The sequence below is a fragment of the Silurus aristotelis genome, assembly GCF_946808225.1.
Source record: "Silurus aristotelis genome assembly, chromosome: 8".
Taxonomy (NCBI): domain Eukaryota; kingdom Metazoa; phylum Chordata; class Actinopteri; order Siluriformes; family Siluridae; genus Silurus; species Silurus aristotelis.
This window is the reverse complement of record NC_139581.1, coordinates 27,548,108-27,572,107: the sequence shown is the minus strand read 5'-3', so window position 1 is coordinate 27,572,107 and position 24,000 is coordinate 27,548,108. Positions and strand designations below refer to the sequence as shown.

General features: G+C 39.7%; 1 protein-coding gene across 1 annotated transcript in view; it reads left to right on the top strand.

Annotated features, from left to right (window-relative positions):
* The window catches only part of dpf1 (double PHD fingers 1), a gene marked incomplete at its 5' end in the record, with an annotated part of 72,063 nt that overhangs the window by 46,139 nt on the left and 1,924 nt on the right, over positions 1-24,000 (top strand). Inside the window, 5 exon segments of the mRNA XM_083548934.1 lie at positions 1,745-1,876; positions 18,897-19,016; positions 21,612-21,724; positions 21,854-21,935; positions 22,324-24,000. The exon segment at positions 22,324-24,000 is cut by the window's right edge and continues 1,924 nt beyond it. Coding sequence (XP_083405060.1) covers positions 1,745-1,876; positions 18,897-19,016; positions 21,612-21,724; positions 21,854-21,935; positions 22,324-22,394 — 518 coding nt within the window. The 3' untranslated portion in view covers positions 22,395-24,000.

Genomic DNA, 24,000 nt, shown 5'->3' with positions numbered 1-24,000 from the left:
ATATATATATATATACAGTACAGACCAAAAGTTTGGACACACCTTCTCATTCAAAGAGTTTTCTTTATTTTCATGACTATGAAAATTGTAGATTCACACTGAAGGCATCAAAACTATGAATTAACACATGTGGAATCATATATGGAATTATATACATAACAAAAAAGTGTGAAACAACTGAAAAATGTCATATTCTAGGTTCTTCAAGGTAGCCACCATTTGCTTTGATTACTGCTTTGCACACTCTTTGGCATTCTCTTGATAAGCTTCAAGAGGTAGTCACCTGAAATGGTCTTCCAACAGTCTTGAAGAAGTTCCCCGAGAGATGCTTGGCACTTGTAGCCCTTTTGCCTTCACTCTGCGGTCCAGCTCACCCCTAAACCATCTCGATTGGGTTCAGGTCCGGTGACTGTGGAGGCCAGGTCATCTGGTGCAGCACCCCATCACTCTCCTTCTTGGTCAAATAGCCCTTGATGCCTTCAGTGTGACTCTACAATTTTCATAGTCATGAAAATAAAGAAAACTCTTTGAATGAGAAGGTGTGTCCAAACTTTTGGTCTGTACTGTATATATATATATATATATATATATATATATATATATATATATATATATATATATATATATATATATATATATATATATATATATATATAAACTTAACTTTGTTTAAATGAAATAAAATATAATAACAATATTAACAATATTAACGGTAACAATATTCTGATTTTAATGTAATTTTCTATTACAGCAGTAGTTCTGGCTCCAAGACAAATCTTAGTATTACACTATAGTAACATTGTTTTTTTTGTTTTTTTTATATTCTGTCTATAGCAAGGCACAATGACGTTTATAGCAGATGATGCACATATGACAGAGTTAATACATACAAGCACAATTTTCAAAAAGTTGCAAAAAACTACATGAAATGATTTGAAAATCTTATAAACCCATATTTTATTTGCAACAAAACATAGAAAACATTCATAAATTAAGGAAATGTACCATTTTTTAGGATAAGAGATAAGTTTGAATTCAACTTCAAAAAATTCAAAAAAAAGTTAGGACAGGTCCATGTTTATCACTGTGTAGCATTTCCTCTTCATTGAGCAACAGTCTAGACATCAGTCGCTGGAGTTCTAGTAGTGGAATTTTGTCTCAGTTGTATCTGAGATAGGATTCTAGCTGCAACAGTCTTGGGTCTTCTTTGTCATCTTTTTCATTTCATGATGCACCAAATGTTTTTAATTGGTGAAAGGTCATTACTGCAGACAGTTAATTAGTCGGACGCCTCCACTATGACATTAGATATGTGTTCTACGTTCTATTGTGAATAAAATGTGTGTTAATGAGATTTGCTTTCCACAGCATCCCAACTGTTTTTGCGAGAAGGCGTTAACACTTATAAAAGGGGGCTTCAGGATCTGCGATTTCTATGTTTTTAGACATTTTATAGACAGGACAGAATATTGTACTAGGTTATTGTAGTTTTCTCAGTATGACATAAGGAAATGATGATGACATTTTCTGCTTGAAAAAACAAATCCTGAAATCTGCTTTGGGGTGGTAACAGTTCTTTACGTTAGATCATATTCTCCTTTAACAGTACAGCTCACAGTGTTTTATTTATAATAACGACAATATAATAATTAAGTGGATATTACTTGTGCAGCGTTCTGTGGTTTAAACTTTATCAATATCGTTTGTGTGTGTGTGTGTGTGTGTGTGTGTGTGTGTATTGCAGTCTGCGGTAAGCGCTACAAGAACCGCCCCGGTTTGAGTTACCACTACACTCACACACACCTGGCAGATGAAGAGGGTGAAGAAGACTCGGAACGCCACACTCTACCCTTTCAACGCAAGAACAACCACAAGCGTAGGTCTCTCTCACACACACACACACACACACACACACACACACACACACACACACACACACACACACACATTACTATTAGTCGAAAACTATATTCTTACTATATCTATATGTGTATACACATATAAATATATATTTATGTTATATATTTATATACAGTGAGGAAAATAAGTATCTGAACACCCTGCTATTTTGCAAGTTCTCCAACTTAGAAATCATCTAAAAAAAAAAAATCCAGAAATCACAATGTATGATTTTTTAACTATTTATTTGTATGATACAGCTGCAAATAAGTATTTGAACACCTGAGAAAGTCAATGTTAATATTTGGTACAGTAGCATTTGTTTGCAATTACAGAGGTCAAACGTTTCCTGTAGTCTTTCACCAGGTTTGCACACACTGCAGGAGGGATTTTGTCATGTTGGAAGACCCAGCCTCGACCCATCTTCAATGCTCTAACTGAGGGAAGGAGGTTGTTCCCAAAATCTTGCAATACATGGCCCCGGTCATCCTCTCCTTAATACAGTGCAGTCGCCCTGTCCCATGTGCAGAAAAACACCCCCAAAGCATGATGCTACCACCCCCATGCTTCACAGTAGGGACGGTGTTCTTGGGATGGTACTCATCATTCTTCTTCCTCCAAACACGTTTAGTGGAATTATGACCCAAAAGTTCTATTTTGGTCTCATCTGACCACATGACTTTCTCCCATGACTCCTCTGGATCATCCAAATGGTCATTGGCAAACTTAAGACGTGCCTGGACATGTGCTGGTTTAAGCAGGGGAACCTTCCGTGCCATGCATGATTTCAAACCATGACGTCTTAGTGTATTACCAACAGTAACCTTGGAAACGGTGGTCCCAGCTCTTTTCAGGTCATTGACCAGCTCCTCCCGTGTAGTTCTGGGCTGATTTCTCACCTTCCTTAGGATCATTGAGACCCCACGAGGTGAGATCTTGCATGGAGCCCCAGTCGGAGGGAAATTGACAGTCATGTTTAGCTTCTTCCATTTTCTAATGATTGCTCCAACAGTGGACCTTTTTTCACCAAGCTGCTTGGCAATTTCCCCGTAGCCCTTTCCAGCCTTGTGGAGGTGTACAATTTTGTCTCTAGTGTCTTTGGACAGCTCTTTGGTCTTGGCCATGTTACTAGTTGGATTCTTACTGATTGTATGGGGTGGACAGGTGTCTTTATGCAGCTAACGACCTCAAACAGGTGCATCTAATTTAGGATAATAAATGTAGTGGAGGTGGACATTTTAAAGGCAGACTAACAGGTCTTTGAGGGTCAGAATTCTAGCTGATAGACAGGTGTTCAAATACTTATTTGCAGCTGTATCATACAAATAAATAGTTTAAAAATTATATATTGTGAACTTGCAAAATAGCAGGGTGTTTAAATACTTATTTTCCTCACTGTATATACACTATATTTCCAAAAGTATTGGGTCACCTGACCTTTCCTGCTCTATGTGGTTCTTTTCCTAACTGTTACCACAAACCCGGAGGCGCTCAATTGTACAGGACGTCTTTAGATGCGCTATAATTACATTTTGCCTTCACTTGAACTTTGAAACCCAAGCATGGTGATTCCCCTGTGCACAAAGTGAGCTCTTTGAAGATCTGGTGTACATGCTTTGAAGAGGAAGATGTTGAACGGCCTGCTATAGAGCTCTGATCTCATCCCTACTGAACACCTTTGGGATGAATGTGAACGCTGACTGCACCCCAGGCCTCCTCACCTCACCTACATCAGTACCTGCCTTTCATAAAACCTTTGTGGCTGATCAACACAAATATACATAAGTCTAGTGGAACATCTTCCCAGAAGAGGCGAGGGAATTATGAGCTAATTGGGAGTAAATGTGGAATGCAATGCTCAATAATCACATACCGTACCCATGACTAGGTGACCCAGTACTTTTGGCAGTGTTTCTACTCCTGCTATACCCAGCCATGTTGTCTATGCAGCACCACTTTGTTTGACCTCAATGCAGTGTCCTTGTGCATGCACATATTTCCCTCCTAAAGTTAATTGGCTGAGCACCAGGGTGAAATTGTGTGTGTGTGTGTGTGTGTGTGTGTGTGTGTGTGTGTGTGTGTGTGTGTGTGTGACGGTTTCCACTTGTTGTGGCTGTCTGCACAAAAGTAATGTGTTAAATTCTCATATTTATCATGCAGTGTGTTTGTAAGGGTGTAATATATGTATATATATGTGTGGGTGTGGGTGTGTGTGTGTGTGTGTGTGTGTGAGAGAGATTTGTAAGAGGACACACATTCCTTTGCCCTCACAATCTCCCAGGTTATGCACACACTCCTCATCCGCAGCACACCAGGAGCAATATCATTAATAAGAGGAAGTTTTAATGAAACCTCAGCCATACATTATTCATGCAATATTTCAAGGAAAAAAAAAGAGAAAGAAACGTCTAGACACGAACGTGATGCTTAGGCACGAGTCGAGCTGTACGGTGAAATATTGGAGCAGGACCAAATCCACATTCTCTTTCTTTCCTCTTTTTTTTTTTCTCTCTCTCTCTCTCTGTCATGATTTCGTTTTCACCAGTGCCTCGACTCACCCTCTCATACTTCTCTCCTTCTTCAATCAGTTTGATGAATGACAGATTATTCTGCCAAGAGATGAGATTTTCACTTTCCCATTTTCTCTCTCCTCCTCTCCATCTTACTTGCTGTCTCCTTTCCTGTCTTCTTCTTTCCCCCCTCAATATGTTCCCTTCATTCCTTATTTTTGAGTCGGGTTTTTTTTTTTCACTCTCTCCTTTTCCTAGGCTCATCTCTTTGTCTTTTTCTGCCACTCCTCTTAAATCTCTCTCAATTTTTCTCTCTCTCTCTCTCTCTCTCTCTCCCTCTCTCTCTCTCTCTCTCTCTCTCTCTCTCTCTCTCTCTCTCTCTCTCTCTCTCTCTCTCTTTCTCTGTCTGTCGGCCGCTGTCAATCTCTCGATCCTTTTTTGCTCCGTCATCTCTCTTTGCTTTTGATTCAAGATTCATCTTTTCGTTATCTGTATTTTTTTTTTTCTTTACTTTTTTCTTTATTTTCATGGCTGAAATAAAACCGGTCGACTGGAGATGAGAAACTGCATTAAAATTCATGTGTGCTCATATTCTTTTTCCTATGAGGCACTGAGGCTTTGGAGTGTGTGTGTGTGTGTGTGTGTGTGTGTGTGTGTGTGTGTGTGTGTGTGTGTGTGTGTGTGTTTGTGTATGGTGGGCATTGATGTGGAGGGGTGGAGGGATGGCGGGGCGGGGGGGTAGTGGGGGGGTTGGGGGGGGGGGGGGGGTGTAGGTTGGTGTTTGCTTTAGAGGTCGCCCCTCTAGATGTGCACCTGAAAATTGGATTTTGTGACTCGGGGAGATCTAGTTAAGAACCTAACCCTTCCCCCAACACTCACACCCTGACACACACACACACACACACACACACACACACACACACACACACACACACACACACACACACACACATATACAAACATGTATAGAGCACCCCACAATGGCACAAGGTGTAGATTGGGACTTGGGTTTTGGGTTATGAAGCCCGTCAGACAGTGTGAGTGTGAGGGAGAGAGAGAGAGAAAGAGAGAACAAGAAAGAAAGAAAGAGAAAAAAGTGACACTCTGTATTGTTATAACTCTTAATTCACTCTTTATCCCCTCTCCCTTTAATCTTCTGCCTCTTTCTTCTTCTCCTTATTTGACTCTCTTTCTCTCTCATTTATTTATTTATTTATTTTTTTATTCTGCCAAACATATACTTACAGAACCCTACGTCTGTTTTCGTCTCGCTGATTGTGCCAACCCAGGACGCTGATAAACAAAGAGTGCTGAAAAATCAAAATGGCTCCCTCACGCTCTCGCAGTAGGCTAGGGAGAAGGAATAATAGAGCTGCATGATTGCAGGCCTGTTTTATTTATTTATTTATTTTTTTGCAAGCTCTGATAGTAATGACATAGAAACACACCTGATTGGAACAGCTAAAGGCAAAACAAAAGCAAAACTCCACCTCGAAACGTCGACACCCCTAGAATATTTAGCGGCGTGTTTAGCGATACCCGTGTTTGGTCGACGCAGTTTCCTTTCGTTCTTATCGTCAGGCGTTAATGGCGGTTGAGTGACGCCGCCGGAGGATGCCGCAGGAGGATGTTGCCACCGTAGTGTTTAATGGAGAACAAAAAATAAGTAATAGCATTCGGTGCAATCGTGCAAAAACTCTAGACTTTTATTGGTTTGGAAAAATCGAAAAATCCTCCATTAGCATGAAAAACAGCTTTGCACACTTTTAGCATCTGGTTTCTTTGAACATCCAGCTAAAATACTTGGAAAACTTGGAGATTTTTGTCTGACCTTGTGATCCAGTTCATCCCAGAGAAGTTCGATAGGATTTAGGTGTGGTGACTGGGCAGGTTATTCCATGATAGATATCACTCCAGACGACTGTTTGCTCTCTAAATAACGCTTACAGCTATTTTGAGAGTTTGGACACGTGCTTCAACTCATGGGTGGTGAAGTTGCTTCCAATCATCTACAGTCCAAATGGAATTTCATAGTGTTGAAGTATAGAATGGTAGCTATGTTGGTGTAGTATTCCTTTCATTTGCAATAAGTCTCCAACCTTCTCTGCTCTAAAACAACCTTCATGTTTGACTGTGTCTCCTAGCATCTTCTCCCCTCTTCTTCATCTCACACAAGTTTGAATGTCAAATGTCCACAGATGAGTTTGACATTTGAACTTCAGGAAGCTGGAGAACTTTCCTCGCAGTCATTCACTGTCCAATGAATGTCCTGTGTGTTTTTTTGCCCATTTGTCTAGTTTGTTGCATAGAAACAAAAACGAGCACGCATGTGTTTTGACAGGCGCTGTATGACAGAGTCACGGCGTCGGATTTGCCTGCTATCGTTTGCCGCCTACGTGATGACGATCCCGATGGCGTTGACGGTTGTATTGGCATGAACGTTGAAGCTTTGGAGGACAATCTGTTTCTGTGAGTGAGAAGGTGAGACGGCTGGACAAACTCAAGAACTCGATTCATCCTGAAGAATTGAAAACTGCTTGTTGCTGTTTAAAACGGTTCCACATGAAGATCCATACTGAGGAGGGTTCAATTTAAGAACTGCGAAGATGAATCTGGACTGGTGGTTAACAGAAACGGTTTGCTACAGTGTCTTCGGTCTGCAATTGCCATGAACAGTTTTGCGTCCATCAGAGTGCAGATCATAACAATGATGGAACTAGAAGGAATGGATATCTGGATGTCACCCAGACGAATATTTTTTTCAAGAAGCCTGGTTCCACTGAAGGGTTCTTCCTTGTATCATCTCATTGAGTTTTTCCCTCACTGTCATTTCCACTGGATTGTTCTTTAAAAAACTCAGAGACTAATTTGTGAACGATACATTGATATTTATTTATTTCCGTAAAGCTGCTTTGGGACAATTGAAATGAAGCGGTGGCTGAATCCCACTGATGCACCGATATCAGTGAAATGAAAGAACTTCAGTTCTTCCCAGTTCACGTGTTTGTTATAAACCTCACTACGCAAATTGTTCAGCGTGTGAGAAGTGTAAAAGACATTCGAGTTCTGGGGCACCAGAGTTTAACTCTGATCTAATCAACCTGTCAGGGATTTATTATTGTGTAACGCTGGAGCCTTTTCAAAAGGTTGCGCGTGATCAACATACACATCGGTCTTAAAACAAACCTGTTAAATATGACACGTCTCGCGTTAGATCTGATCACATCGATGACAGCTTAAGATGTCGTTCTTTTTTTTTTTGTACGAAGGCAGTGCGGAAAAGGCTCCTTCAAGCTATTTGTTCTCATGCTGGTCCACTCTCTAACACTCCACACTGGAGGATTATTCGATTATGCGACTCATATGAGTGCGCTATTAAAACAGTTAACATTACATGACATCCAACCATCTGAAGGGTGGAGATTTGTGGTCGTTCATCGACAACAGTGTTATTGAAGTGGGTACTGATGTAGGTAAAGTGAGGGGGCCTGGGGTGCAGTCAGCATGAAAAATTCCTCCTAAAGGTGTTCAATAGGGTTGAGATCAGAGATCTGTAGAAGACCACTTCAACTCATGGTACTATATCTTTATGCTTTGTCCACAAGGGCATTGTCATTTTGAAACAGGTTTGGGTATCGTAGTTCAAGTAAAGAGAAAATGTCATTCTACTGCATCCAAAGACATCGGTTTAAAAAGCTTGTGGTAACAGTTGGGGGAAGAATAACATGACTGGAAAAGTCAGGTGTCCCAATACGTTTATGGCATTTGGAAGATGCTTCTTTTGTGGGTTACATTTATCTCATTCATACCATTGAGCCACCATGGAGTTTAAGAGCGTTGCTCAGGCGGAGTGGCAGCTTGGCGTGGCTGGGATTTTGACACAATGACCATCATATCCTAAATTCAAATGCCTTTACCACTAAGCTACCACCTCCCCCATAGTGTATTGTTGTGAAGTGTAGTTTGCGGAGGTTTTCAACTCAAAGACAGCAGTATGAATGAAGTGTACTATGTTCATAGTGCTACATTTTCTTCGCCTCTTTAGGGCGATTGACACAAACGTACTACACCTAAACATGTCTAAAGGCTTATTCCAGCACATTTGAGCTGTCATAATGACCCCTTTTGTACCTTTCGATGCTGAAATTGACACGACAACCGCTGTCAATTAATATATATTGACATTACGGCCCAGGTATTGACTTAATGTCCCAGTCACTTATTATATGTTGACACGAGGTTATGACATTTTACGGCTCGGCTCCCATTATAACGTCTGACAGCTCACTTCGGCGCTCAGGACGCGTCTGGTGTCTGACACACACTCGAATACGGATGGTTATGCATTTTTACGGCAATCGCGACGAAGCGTTTCTGTACAACCCTCCGAATGAATACGATCTTCTCAAGCCTTCGTCTGTACCTCTGAGTTTATTGAGGCAATATGTACTTTTATTTATTTATTTATTTATTTATTTATTTATTTATTTATTTATTTATTTATTTTTATTAATAAAATAATAAAAAGGATTATATCCTGATCCAACTCAAACTCGGCACTTGCCGTAATTATCACTCGCTGTCGAGTCCATGCTTGATGCTCATTAGCTCCCGGAAATAAGCAGAGTACATTTGGGACGTGGCCCGAGCCGTGAGCTGCTGAGCTTCGGTTGCTGCCAGCTCCTTCCTCACACTCCTTTACACACCCATACGCAACAAAGCGGCGAGAGCAGCAGCCGTTGCCTAGCGATGGTGTTGCCATGGCTACCGGCCAGCTAGCCAACTCCCGGTATAAAGAATACATTGTTATATGTACATCAAGTTCAGGGAAAAGAGAGGGGAGGCCACAGAGTTTCGACTGGAGCCTGAGCTTCAAGGAGTGTGCGTATGTGTGAAATAAACATGAAAGATATTGCAAAAAGAGAGAGAAAGAGAGAGAGAGAGAGAGAGAGAGAGAGAGAGAATAAGAATTCTCTTTATGATTTTCCATATGTATGAGGCCAGGGAGTACAGGGGGCGAACAATATTGCAGTCTGGCTCATTTGCTATTCCGTATTAAGAGCAAGACGGAGGGCTGGGGGGTTGCAGCACTGGGAATGGATTCTGAAAGTAATTTGAGCTATATCAAAATAACCTCGCCACCCCCATCCAACATACTGTCTCCCTCTGTCTTTTGTCTCTCTCTTTTCCCCCCTACACACACACACACATATTGCCCAGTGACAGGAGGAAAAACAAAGTATTCTGAAGAAACATCTACTCCATCGAGGAAGGATCGTTGTGAAGTCTCCTGCTGGAGAGGTTCTCTGTAATCGGGGCCCTTCAACAGCAATTGCGTGTCCGCATTGTCTTTAAATGATGACAGGGATAATTCACTAGGTCACTAACCTACACTCGCTACACTCATACACATGCACTCTGTGAGGTGTGTGGGTGTATGTGTGTGTGTGTGTGTGTGTTTGGAGCACATAGCAGCTTTTATTAAGCACAAAAAGCTCATGTTTTTTTCTCTCTTTGCAGTGTCACTCTGTTAAAGGCCCCGATGTGAATTTCGACATACTGAATATGGAGGAAAAAAAAAACAGGAAATGCAGCCGTCTAGAAAAATGTCATTATGCAAAACTGCACTGGTAATAAATCTGTGTCCAGGGTACTGATGGTGTGTGTGTGTGTGTGTGTGTGTGTGTGTGTGAGAGAGAGAAAGAAATTGTGTGATTGTTAGCATTTTTGTCTGAATTAATCTGCACGGCTGCATCTGTTAATGTGTTGCAGTGGGTGCCCTGCTCCAATGCCAATATGTTCTGTACACATTTCTGTGGGAGGTTTTATTGAGACTGCAGTAGCGTATGTGTGAAGGAACGTTTCGATGTTGAAGGTGGTTCAGCTGACAAATGAGTGACACATTTTTTCGCTATACACCCTTTATTATTTACACTTACCCAAGCAGGTCTGTTTTATGCATTTCATTAGGAAAATACATGAAATTATTTAATCAGCCAATCACAGGGAAGCACTGATATATATATATATAATATTTAATTGTGATTAATCACACAATTGTTATCAGTTAACTTGTAAATAATCTCAATTTAAGCGCACATTTGTATCTGTTCTTAATGCACCTTAAACGAATTCTTCACAAGTTTTTAATACTCTTTTAAAAATAGTCATGAACAAATATGGCTTTATGCAAATGTATGAAAACGAAAAAAAAGCATGAAAACAAAATATATCTGTAAATGTTTGAAAGTAATTCTGGTGTTTTAAATGATGCAAATCATCAGGACACCAAACGGAACTTTTGCTATGTTTCCACACGGACGGTTTTAATTGCCGGATTTTGGTGTCTTGGTGCTCGATTTGAAACTTGGCGCAGCAGCAAAACGAATGTCTGGTGATTCAAAATAATTCTTTGCTGGGGTTGATTTATTTTGTTTATATTTTAGGACAAATAGGACGTCGTTGAGATAAACGTGTGTTGCGTTGGAGGTTTTAACTTCCCCTCGTATTTATTTATTTATATATATATTTTTAAAATTGGTCAAACAGAAATGTGTGTTATTTGTGTTAAAGGCATTAATCGTGCGTTAATATATATATATATATATATATATATATATATATATATATATATATATATATATATATATATATATATATATATATATATATATATATATATATATTGGCTGTCCACCAACAGTCCCCGTCCAACTTAAGCGATCTTGTGAGCATTTATGCTGTACAATGTCAGAAACCCCCCCAATCCAGGTGCAATAAAGGGGGCTGTAATTGCTGATAAAAGGTGCTTTAACTAAGTATTGAGTAAAAGGTCTGAATACTTCTGTACATTTGATTTTTTTTTTTTTTACACATATTATTTATCATTTTACAATATTTACATGCATTTCTATAATTCTCTTTTCACTTTTTTGGCATTATGGGGTACCAAGTGTAGATTTGGAAACAAATGTTTATTATTATTAAGATTATTATTATTATTATTATTATTATTATTATTATTATTATTATTTAATAATATAATATAATATAATATAATATAATATAATATAATATAATATAATATAATATAATATAATATAATATATATTCCAGATGCAGGTCAGAAAACGGGACAATAATTACATAATTAATAAAATAATAAAAAAGAATAATTTCTGGTGTGAGACAAACTGATTAGAAAAAAACATTCAACCTGCATCAGATGCTTTTCTGCTCAACACAACTGTTAAAAGTGGTTATTTGAGAAGTTACCGGCGCTTTCTGATCTGCTCACAGCATTCTCCAGTGAACTCTCGCTTCAACACTGTCTTTCTATCCGCAGACACGCTGCGAAAAACCTACAGGAAGAGACAGAGAGAGACAGAGAAACAGACAGTGATAGAGCGAGAGAGATTAGGTAACAAGCAAATTGGAGAGTCGTCCTTCATCACATCACAGTGCGTGCAGTATATTTTAGTCATAAATGGAGTGTTATAGAAAACCAAACTGCAGCATGGTAGTTTCCAGAGAAACCGCACGTCCTTCATCAGCGTCGTAAGTGCGACAAGTGCAAGATGTAGGAGGTCTGTGTGTATATATTTATCCATCCGTACCCACGAGTTTTATAAATCTGCTTGTCTTTCAATTTATACCCTAATTAGACTGTACATTTCTGTCACAGAGTTCACGTTAAATAGATTGCATACTAAGTTCAGATCATGACTGTGGCATCGACACGATGTTCACTTGGGATCGGGCCCAGATGTGCGCCGTGAAAACACTGCAGGCTTATCTAACCAGGAGACTAATGTTTGGATATTTAAGTCTTTCTGTCAGCTTTGTCCAGTCTGGTGGTTCTTCCCTTTGCACCATTCAGTACAACAATTTCGAGACTGTTGTGTGTGAAAATCCCAGGAGAGATTCTGAAATCCCAGTCCCAGCAAAGTCAAAGCTTTCACATGTTCCTCCCGTTCTGAAGTTTGTTTTGTTTTTTTTATTTGTGATTTCATGCATAATTAAAGTGGATGGTCAGTTACGTTTTTTCGGCTTCTCCCATTAGGGGTCGCCACAGCAGACCATCCGCATGTTTGTTTTGGCACATGTTTTTATGCTGGATGCTCTTCCTAACGCAACCTTCCCCATTTATCTGGGCTTGGGACCGGCACTAAGGCTTGTGCAACCCTAATGGCTGCGGTTGGTTCCCTGACCCCGGGGATCGAATCTGGGCCGCAGCGGTGAGAGTGCCGCATCCTAACCACTAGACCACCAGGGAACCTAAAGTGGATGGTCAGTATTTATTAAAAAGATTAATAAAAAATATTAAGATATTAAGTGAAATTTTCAACATTCCTTAGACTCGTGCAATGGAGAGGGGGATAAAGAATTCTATGAAATGCATGTTTTTTAAAAACCCAAAATTGAAGCAATAACCTTTTCTTTTTGCATAAATGCACGCGAGCTCATTTGCACCTAATGAGCTTTAAAGACAAAAAGCAATAAAAAAACGGCTTCGGGTGCATGCACAGGAAACGGACAGCTTCTGTATACATTCGAGGTTGCTTTTACTGTGGGTTGTGAGTCTCGTGGTACACATAGAGAGCAGTGCTGCACTGTGGAGCTTTTGTTGCTCTTGCTTAATGGCTGCAATGCGACTGTGTGCGAGTTTCGACTGATTGTAAGCCGTGGGCCGGTGGAACAGGTGGTTGTAGGTCATTTCTGTGCAACTGCTAATTCAATAAGATCTTATCGACCAGCTAGGGACGGTCCTATCCAGACCAGAATCTGATTTAGTTCCTCTGGAATCATTTGAAAAAGGAGATAGCTGACAGAGGGAGAGAGAAAGAGAGAGAGAGACAGCCAGTCAGAAGGAGTTAAGATGGAAGGAGGGGGTGTTTTTACAAATGTCTCTCGCCGTCTCGGTATTTATTTATTTATTTTTTTATTCCCGTGGGGTTGCAGACACACTTGAAAGCTATGAAGTGTGCTGTTCTGCCTGTGTTCTCCCTGTAATTGGACAAGTGCAGCACTGGGATATGGAGAAAAACAGAGAGATGGAAAGGATCATGGACTGGAGAAACACATGGAATCCATCCATGTCTCTCTCCTTTCAATTTCCCTTTCTTGATTTTACCTTGAAGACTTTGAGCCACAGGCATTTATCTATTAAAGCACATTCCAATTAGGCTATCAAAAGGAGACCCTCTCTCTCTTTCTCTCTCTCTCTCTCTCTCTCTCTCTCTCTCTCTCTCTCTCTCTCTCTCTCTCTCTCTCTCTCTCTCTCTCTCTCTCTCTCTCTCTCTCTCTCTCTCTCTCTCTCTCTCTCTCTCTCTATATATATATATATATATATATATATATATATATATATATATATATATATATATATATATATATATATATATACCCACAATATCTGTTTGACAAGAGCAGCTGTATCCTTTTGGAATTTTGGACTTTGTCACCCTGTTGGAAAAAAAGAAAAAAGAAAAACGAAGAGAAAGAAGCACGGCATGTGTTCATGCACTCGCTGCTGCTCCATGGGGAATAGTGGCACAGTCTGCAGTTGCAATAAATGACAGCAAGACAAAAGAGCAGACTTCCACCAGCTCTCCTTTTCCACGAAAAAAAATTCCTTCCGGATTGGCAATACATTATCATTTTTTTTACGTCTTTGCTGTTGAGGAATCCGAGTGCATTTCTTCACATCAGTTGGTTCGCATGCAGCTTTCTTTTGTTTCTTCTCCGTAATCTTGCTTTTTTACGCCATTTTTATATCGAAATGCAAAGTCTAGATTGCCCTGTTTACCGCTCGGGGAGAAGAGCGAAAGAGAACAAATGAACGAAAGGAAAGAGAACGAGAAACCCATAGTTTTTTCTTTTTTGTGTCTTATACTGTACATGGGTACGTAAGCACAGTACATAGGTTTTACAATAATTCAGCATTCGCCACTTCCTGCTGCTCTAATTATAGACATTCGATGCTCTGCTCTCAGTGAGAGTGCCAGATTTTTTGCTCACTTTCTTATTTACCTCTCATGTGCCGCGTCTCGCTGCTGCTCTTCGCTCCTCTCTACACTCTTTCCCTATCCTCAAGACCTGCCTCCTGCACTTCAGCATCACTTGTCTTGCTTTAAATGCAGACTTCCTGTGCAGTTCAGGTTAGAATACCTCAATGCATTATTAGTAATACAGTACGAAAACATACAGGGTGTAGCATTAACATACCTTACAGTGTGTTCAGTATGCTTTTTTTTCTTCACTGTTTGTGCAGACTATAAACAATACAGTTTCTTTTTTATTATTGTATTTTATTTGGGTAATATATGAGATCAGGCTGCTTTAAGAAAACTAGTTCCTAATTTACGATTAACGATTATGCGTGATCACAGATAGCAGAGACAGAATACACATTTGAGACATTTCTGTGCAGTCTATATTCTATTTATTAACATTCTAACATTCTATTATTAATGGTGGCTTTACATTTAGATATCTGCCGACTTGAACCTAATAACTCAGTGTATATGCAGGTAAAGGCACTTATATGCTGGGTTGGGTTTCTTTGTACTTATACAACATCTACCGTTCTGGACCATGTTTATCGTCTCATTGTCTTGCGTTTTGGGATCTACACATCTCAATGCATAGTCAATGATATAATACATTGAAGATACATATGAAGATGCGGGAAGAAAAATCGTTGCGATGCGGTGCGATCGATTTCGATTAGATCCGACAAAATGCTACTCAATGCAATATGATGGAATGGGAAAAATATGATGCCATGCAATTCAATGTGGTACAGATAGTTCACTTTTATTTCTTGAGTTCAGACAGCAAATCATAAATTTACTTGAGTCCTTTCACAAACAGTGCAAAAGTCTGTCTCTGGGAAGATGCAACTCTACCTCTGCCATGTTAATCTATATTCTATGTCACTCTCAGGAGTGTTTGAGCCGAAATCCATTTGCATATAAAATATTAGTCACAAATTATTGGTCACTTTCTAAATAATAAAAGTGTAGTGCATGTTTATAACGAGGCATCGTAATACAAATGCCAACTTGAAAACTTTTTTAATCGATGCATCACATCATTAACATTCATGCCGATGCACCGATGTGAATTGGTGAATCTTACAATCCCTACTCGTTGTTTTTTGCACTAAATGCAATTTGGCCACAGGCTTCCTCATATAGTGTCCTAGTTAGTATAGTGTTTTTGCATCTTTTTACCTTGTGTTAATTTTGTTGCTTCATGTGGCACACTGGTCCTGTAGAAGCATTGTTTCACTTCACTGTATAGTGTAGAGTATATGGATAAAAAGCCTACTCGACTTGACTTGAATGCACAAGTGGTTTTTCTGGATGCAGATAATGCAAATTGCCTTCCAGAATTTTTCATGAGCAGAAGTTTTTTTTTCCTCCAACAGAGTCTCATCCACATCATCTAATCACAAGCAGTTGCCTTTGAACCTTAAAAAAAACCCCCAAAAATGTGGACAGAAGATTGAAATTGCACTTTGCTACAAAATGCAATGCAATTTAACATCAAAGCCAGAGGAAGCAATTTAAAAAATTGAAAAAGTATATCAAAAATATTAAAATGATCCCTGAAAGGGCTGGATGTTATAGCAAGCACAGACATCAAAATATATTTAAAAAGAGGCTGGTATATTTCCGATGTATGAATGGACGAATAGTATTTAATACTCCTTATAACATTTAATCACCGACCGACTTTTTAAAATTTTTGTATTAATCAAATAATTGTAATCATATTGTTCATTGGATATGTTCACTTTAAAGCAAAATGTCTATTGATTTTGATGATCAACACTCATCTTACACTTACATCTCACCTTTCGTCCATTCATTCATAACTTTCTTTACAACATATCGGTCCTGGAGACGTCTCCGATTAATGCATCCTTCGTGTTAAAAACACTAAACAAATTTTGGGTATTAAAGGGGTGATAGTATTAAATAATTAATATTGCTCCATTTTATTTAGATTACATTGGTTTGAATGTCATTTTTCAAATTTTCAAATGGCATTCAAGTGCATTTATATTTCAGCATGCAGAAAGTGATGCTAGACCCAATTCTTTCACATAAGGTGAAATTACACAAGATGTGTGATTAAAATACAGGGTCATATTTGTGTAAAACTGAAGGACCCTGGAACATTAAAGGGGTTTTAATATGGATCACCAATACGGAATATCACCTGATGTTTTGTATGGACTTCAGGTGGAAGGACTAGACTGGTTTTCCATAAGATACTCCACTCTAAGAAAAGCTTGGACGTCATCACAATCAGGAGGTTGGAGATAATAGACTGTGGAATAATTTGGAGGATTTTGCAAAACCTGCCTTGCTCATGAGTGGGGAACAGGCAAGGTTTTAGGGTGAAGTGATATTAACCTCTGACTTGAACCATACAAAGTGCTTTCTTTGTGTGGTGCAATAATCACATAAAGCTCCAGATTTTAGGTTTGAAGAATGTATACAGGAATTTTAGGGTTATTTTTGCAAGTTAATAAAAGTCCTTGCTTTTTAAATTTAATTTCTTATAAATGTAAAAGTACAAATTTATGAGAACTATATGTGAATAATTGATGTAATGGAATGTCCATTTTCCTGAATATCATACATATTTATAGACAGAGCTTTTTGCAGTTTCAGGATTGTGGCCATGAGCTACAATACAGCGTAGTACATCAGCTCTTGTATTCCACATGACCGAGTAACATGTCACTTATCTCCTGTGTTTTGTCTCCCTTAATAAAACACATGTATTTATATCTGTACCTAGTATGTCACCGTTTGTCTTCCATTTGTCATTCCATTGGTTTGCTCACACTTCTACCTAGTTAAGGCTTTTAGGGTCATGTTTTATGTTATCAAAGGTTTTGTGTATTTCTTATGTTGTTATTTCTTTTCTCGTTACACGACAAGCAATTTATGTATTCGCTTCAAAGTAGCAATGAGCGGCACGTTCCTTTCTAAAATGTAGTGATATTCGGCAAATGAAAACCATCTGATCAAGCACAGATACTTGAGAAATGTCCTTGAGTAGAAGAACAAAGTAAAAACATGGCATTACTGTATACTACTGTGCGTTCTTTAATGGTATGAAGATTTTCAGGACCCTGGACAGCACTATTTGCTCCTGTTCTCATTTTGGAACAGTGTATTCTGCGAACTCAGCTGTTTTTAGAATGTGGGGTCCATGTGGCACATATAGATCACAGCTTTTTAAAACTGCAAAGACTAGTCCTGTTTTTCTTCCATCCTGATCAGAGGTTCTCTCTCTCTCTCTCTCTCTCTCTCTCTCTCTCTCTCTCTCTCTCTCTCTCTCTCTCTCTCTCTCTCTCTCTGGGGATTAGAGAGCAGAACAGACCCATGGAATCTTAAAAAAGAAACACTGCAACAGTCCCCCCCCCCCACACACCTCCCTAACAGACACACACACTCTACCACACACACACACACACACACACACACACACACACACACACACACACACACACACACACACACACACACACACACACTTCACTCTGATGTAAAAATCTCAGGGGATGGGGGTGGAATAATGACCTCACTGGAGAGGACCCAAGCTCTCCAAATCATCCACCTAGATGTGTGTGTGTGTGTGTATGTGTGTGAGCTGATGTCTGAACATTATCTATTCTTTAGAGGAGCACAGCAATCCCAACCCCAATATTATCTATTAGTGCACCTAAGCGCTGTTTTTGTTCCCATATTTAGCCGCTTTAAGCCTCTCATGCATTGCTCTTCTTTTTCCCCTCCTTTGGGAGACTGACTGAAGCATTCATCTGTGTGAAGCCAGTGTGTAAGTAGCTGGGTGTGAAAGCTGCCAACAAACTTGTCTTCCTTGTTAATGATATAACGTAGTAGCCTCCTGTGGCGTACCTGTCTCTCAGTTCCCAGCATCCCCTCTGTTCTTGTGACAATATTTAACAGAGCTGCAGGCCTCCCGGTGTGGTGAAACTCATCCCCCCCACCACTACATGCTCATACAGTAAGTGAGCGCAAGGCTAAGGATCAGGAATGAATGAGAGAAAACTCTCGTTGTCCTACATCTCCTTACGTTTAAACAAAGCGATGGCATGTGAACGTTCACAACGTTCAACGTTTCTCTTATACAGTTGTAAAATACACAATCTATCTCATTAGCGAAATAAAAACATCTCTATTAAAGGAGAAGCTCTCCACCCTTTCAGAAGCCTGATGGCACGGGAGTGGATTTGACAGATGGAGGGAAGGTGACAGCAGCTCATTTTTTGCAGTTTTTTTGTGATACACACTTCAACTTATTCGATAGTTACACGTAGTGATTAATGCACGTGATCATTTGTGTGTGTTTTTTAAAGAGGCAAGACGGAAACACACACTAAAGCTGAGTCTGACCTGTTGTGTAAAATGTTTTTTGCCCCCCCTTTCTGTCATACTACAGCCAAAAAAGCAGCAGATGGCTCGGTCATCCCCAACGGCTACTGTGACTTTTGCCTCGGAGGCTCTAAGAAGACGGGCTGCCCAGAGGATCTTATCTCCTGTGCCGACTGTGGACGATCAGGTGTGAAAACAAATTCTCTTACAGGAACCTGAACAGAAAGCTTATATACAGTATATATATATATATGCAAATTTGCATATGTGGTACAGTCATTCATCTTGATGACTAATTAATCTCAAGTGTTAAAAATCTTGAAAAAAAAAAAATCTTGCCTGATTACGTTTGAGGAAAAGATAAGTTAGACATAAAAACAAAAACCTTGACATGCAGGGAAGTAGGTGGACAAATAAATGTGCACTTCTTAAGAAGATCTCCCAACTTGCAGAAGCTCAAATTCTGGAAGAGTGAGACCTTGTAAAATAAGTCTAAAATTGAAAACGTTTTTTGTTCATTTACATTTACATTTACATTTGCGGCATTTAGCAGACACCCTTATCCAGAGCGACGTACAAAAGTGCTTTTATGCTTTTTTTCATGCGTACAATCAACCTGGTTGATGACTGGGTAGAGGAAAAAGCACATCAAACCATCATTGGGAAAATAGATTCGATCAATGATGCATCGGATCTGTTACGTCACAGGTGGTTCATCTTACATTTACATTTATGGCATTTGGCAGACGCCCCTTTATCCAGGACGACTTACAAAGTGCTTTGTAGTCTCCATCAATTAATACATTCTAATACCAGTTCATTAGGACCAGACTAAAAATACCATTAGTCTTAATACTCTGTTGGGAGAACAAAAGTGGTAGAAAGCATTCGAGAGCTAATCAGAACCTCCGGGAAAAGAGAGGTCTATAAACGTCAGTTGAAGACTGATGAAGACTTAGTGGTTCAGGTATCAAATAGAAGTTTATTCTACCACCTTGGTGCCAGAACAGAGTCTATTTTGTGCCCTGAGAAATGGAAGGACCAACAGTGCATTGGAGTGTAGTGCAGGTATAAAGGTGAAGTATAGGGGCAGGGGTCCATTTTTGGCCTGGTAGGCAAGCATCAGTGTTTTAAATCTGAATTGGACGAATTCTTCACATGCTGTAAAGTTGACAATGACATGGGTAGGTTAGATTAGTCAATAGACTTGTCCATAGAGATGCCACAATCCCAAAGATTTGGTGGCATCATAAAGTCTATATAAAGTCATGGCTGGATTTGCCATAAGGTTCTGTATATACAGCTTTCCACAAGCTGGTAAACCAATGATACTTCCCAAGGAACACAGAAATGGCTTAAAAAAATACAGAGGTTTTGCAGTGACCATCTCAGTGTCCAGATGTGAACACATTCAGAACTACATACAGGCATTTCTTTCACCTTATGGGTAACTTATTTTAGATATTACATTCACTTGGTTTACTGTATATATTTAAATATATTATTCATGTCACATGTACCATCATCCATAGTTGTACATAGGAAGTAAACACATTAAAAGGTCTGTCATTTGAAATTCAATTCAGTATTTTATTTGTCCAATGCACATCCACGCACAATATGACGTGGGAAATGGAAATGCTTTGAGCAACTGGTTTGTGGTTTAAAATTGAATTAAAAAACACTGGAAAGGATTTAAATGAAGTAGTAAATAGTAAAAAAAAATTTGACAAGAAAGTAAAATTTACAGGATTTTGCGAATCAAATTTCAAATAAAAATTTAAGCTGGACTTATTTAGAGTTTTTTTTAATAAAGTGGAGCTCTGTGAACGATGGAAGCTTTATTTGCTCAGTCAGACTGTGGTGTGTTCCACACTATATGAACATTTCTTTTCTAGCCATATGTGTTTACCACAAACCTGGAAATACACAATTGTATAGGATGTCCTTGAATGTAGTAGCATTAAATGAACTAGAAGACCAAAACCTGATCCAGCATGATGGTGCCCCTGTACACCAACTGAGCTCCATGAGGATACAGTTTACCTGATCTCCTGCTCTAGAGCTCTGACCTTAATGCTATTAAAAACCTTTGGGATAAATCAGAACACTGACTGCATCCCAGGCCTCCTCACCTCACCTACTTCAGTACCTGACTTTACTAAAACCCTTGCGGCCGAATGAGCGTGAATCTCCACAAGCACACTCCAAAATCTAGTGGAACATCTTCCCAGAAGAGTAAAGGCTACTATAATAGCAAATGGGAGCTAAATGTGAAAAGACATGTCTAAAATGCATATACGAAAAACTGGTTTCATGAATGTTTGTCCATAGAGTGTATGTGGAGTTGTTATTATGACTATGAGGCCTCCACATAGTTATATGACTGAGGGACCAAAGGTATATCAATTTTCAAATGTGTACTACAACATATGGAACATGTTAACACTCTGTCATGGGGATGTTGTAGCTCCATTTTTTTAAGTTGATGGAGGTCGCAAGTTTAAATTTCAGTACCACCAAGCTGCTGTTCCTGAGAGCCTGAACAAAGACCTTAACCCTCAACTGCTCGGGTTTGTAAATGAGATAAATGTTAGTCGCTCCCTTCGAGGTCCGCCAAGTGTTATAGTGTAATGTAATCTGTCATTAAATGAACCGCAGAGGGTACGTGGAACATAAAGTGACAATTTAAAGGTAGTAACATTTTGAGCCACTGCAAACATCTTGACATCGAATCTACAAGTCTGTTGCACTGCACATGAAAATGATGTTGTCTCTGCAGGCCACCCATCCTGCCTACAGTTCACCATCAACATGACAGCAGCCGTGAGGACTTACCGCTGGCAGTGCATCGAGTGCAAGTCATGCAGCCTGTGCGGCACCTCCGAGAACGACGTTAGTTAGTTTTTGAATTCTTCGTTTTTAGCAATATTGTTTACTAATTCCACATGGCTCGGCCATTGACCCATTGATAAGTAGTGATATGTTTCTTTTTTCTGTGTGCTTACAAATTCCTCGTTATAGGATCAACTTTTATTCTGTGATGATTGCGATCGAGGATATCATATGTACTGTCTAAGTCCACCAATGGCAGAGCCTCCAGAGGGTATGCAGTTTTCATTTACACGCAATAGAGAATACGAATAAATAAAGCAGGGATGCATCGATATCATTTTTTATCAAGTTTTTATTCATTAATTCAAATACTGATAGAACGAAAGGAGTCACCGGCTAGATATTAAGCAGTCATGGGAATTTTGTAGTTATTAAGGCTGCTGCTGTGTGACGGTCGTACTGAAGTCTTTGAGTTGAAGCTGTTAAGGCGCATTACTAGTACCTTTAATAGACAGGAGAGAAGTCCGGCTGAAATGAACGCACATGAGCGCTGTATCAGATGGTATTGATGCATCCCTCTTTTTATAGCGGATCTGTAACAGTACAACGTCGTCATTTAGCATACGCTAAAGTTATGTACCGTGACCTTTCGTCCACAGGGAGCTGGAGTTGTCACCTGTGTCTGCGGCAGCTGAAGGAAAAAGCCTCTGCTTACATCATGCTGAATTAATCTTCATTCCATGTTGGGTTGCAGCCACCCGGCCTCTGCCTCCACAGCCTCATCACGACAAACCAACATGGCAGATTGAACGACATGCTCAGTTTGCATGAAAGAAAAAAAATACATTTCAACGACAAAACACACACACACACACACACACACACACACACACACACACACACACACACACACACACACACAAAATCACACACATACACACTGCACCAGTCCTGCAGGGAATTTGCAGCAAACCACTTCATGGACAGAACAGGTTTCGCCTTCATTTCTGCATTTCTGGTGCACAGCAGACGTGCCTCCTCTTTATTCGGTCCTAAACCCTCTTCCCCACATCTGCCGGATCTTTATATATTTTTTTTTTTTCCCCAGCTCTATGACTAGGGAGCGATTTCTATTGACGCGCAAGTTTATTCGGCGGTACTTAGCCGAGAGGCGTTGCGCGACTCGTCGCTGAAGAGTCCGTTTTTAACGTGTGGCTCAAGAGAGCACTTGAATGGCAAGAGACTCTGAGAGTTCTCGTTTAGGGGGAAAAAAATGAGGAGAAAAAACCCAACACAAAAAGCATTGACTGCTGATGAGGGAAACGGCATGCGATTCCATCGTCGCTTTCGGCTCGCGAAGCACCGCTAATACTATTTTTTTCAGCTGCCGTGCCGCCCACTCTCTGCAGCCCACTGTGAGAGGTAGACACCAGCAAGTTACATGACCATATTTAGCCACCAGGTCTTACAAAGTGAAGAGCTCATTACAGCTCCAGCGAGAGAGATAAATGAGCCGATGTATTATTCAGCTCCATTTCTTTTCTTTTTTTGTCTTTTTCGAGGTGCACCTTATGGAGCTCGACACCCTCATCACCCTCAGATCGATTAGAGCGTTGATCAGAAGACATTTGATGGCCTGCAGTCCTAAAAAGTTCCCGCTTGGATTTGCGAGTCTGTTTTTGTACACTGGTGTCGCGGGGTCGTTTTTTTTTTCTTCGAACGGATACCCTTTAAGCTCAAGGAGGTGCATGCCGGTCAGCTTGGGTGGTACTTTTACATCAAAAGCTTTCAATCACTGAAACTCCAACCCCCTGATCATCTTTCTTTTCTTTTTTTTCTTCTCAAAAAGCCAATATAAAATATTCTCTCTATGTGTTTGTCAGGGTGTATAGTAATGAATTATGTCCAGCCTTGTTTTAAAAACAGGGCCTTAATGTTTGTTCCTTTTTTTATATCATTACTTTGGATGCATGTTGTGATAATGTTTTAAGAATTTCACTTTTAAGAATGGGCGCGGAAAAAAAACAACAAAAGCACACTTAATTCGCAATAATGTGTTTGTGACCCTCTTGGGGGGGTAAGGTTGTGGAGGGGTTGGGTGTTGCGTCTGTGTGCGTGTGCGTATGTATGTAAGTATGTATGTATGTATGTATGTACGTGCGAGACTTTTTTTGTGGAACTGTGAAACTAGGCATCGTATTGGAAAGGCGCAGGGTTTTTGGAAGATTCTCCATTACGCCAACATATTTCCATTAACCCCCCCCTTTTTTCCTTTTTACTATTTTCTGGACAAATGAAACGCCAGTTCTGAGACAAACTATAGCGCCTGTTTTTTT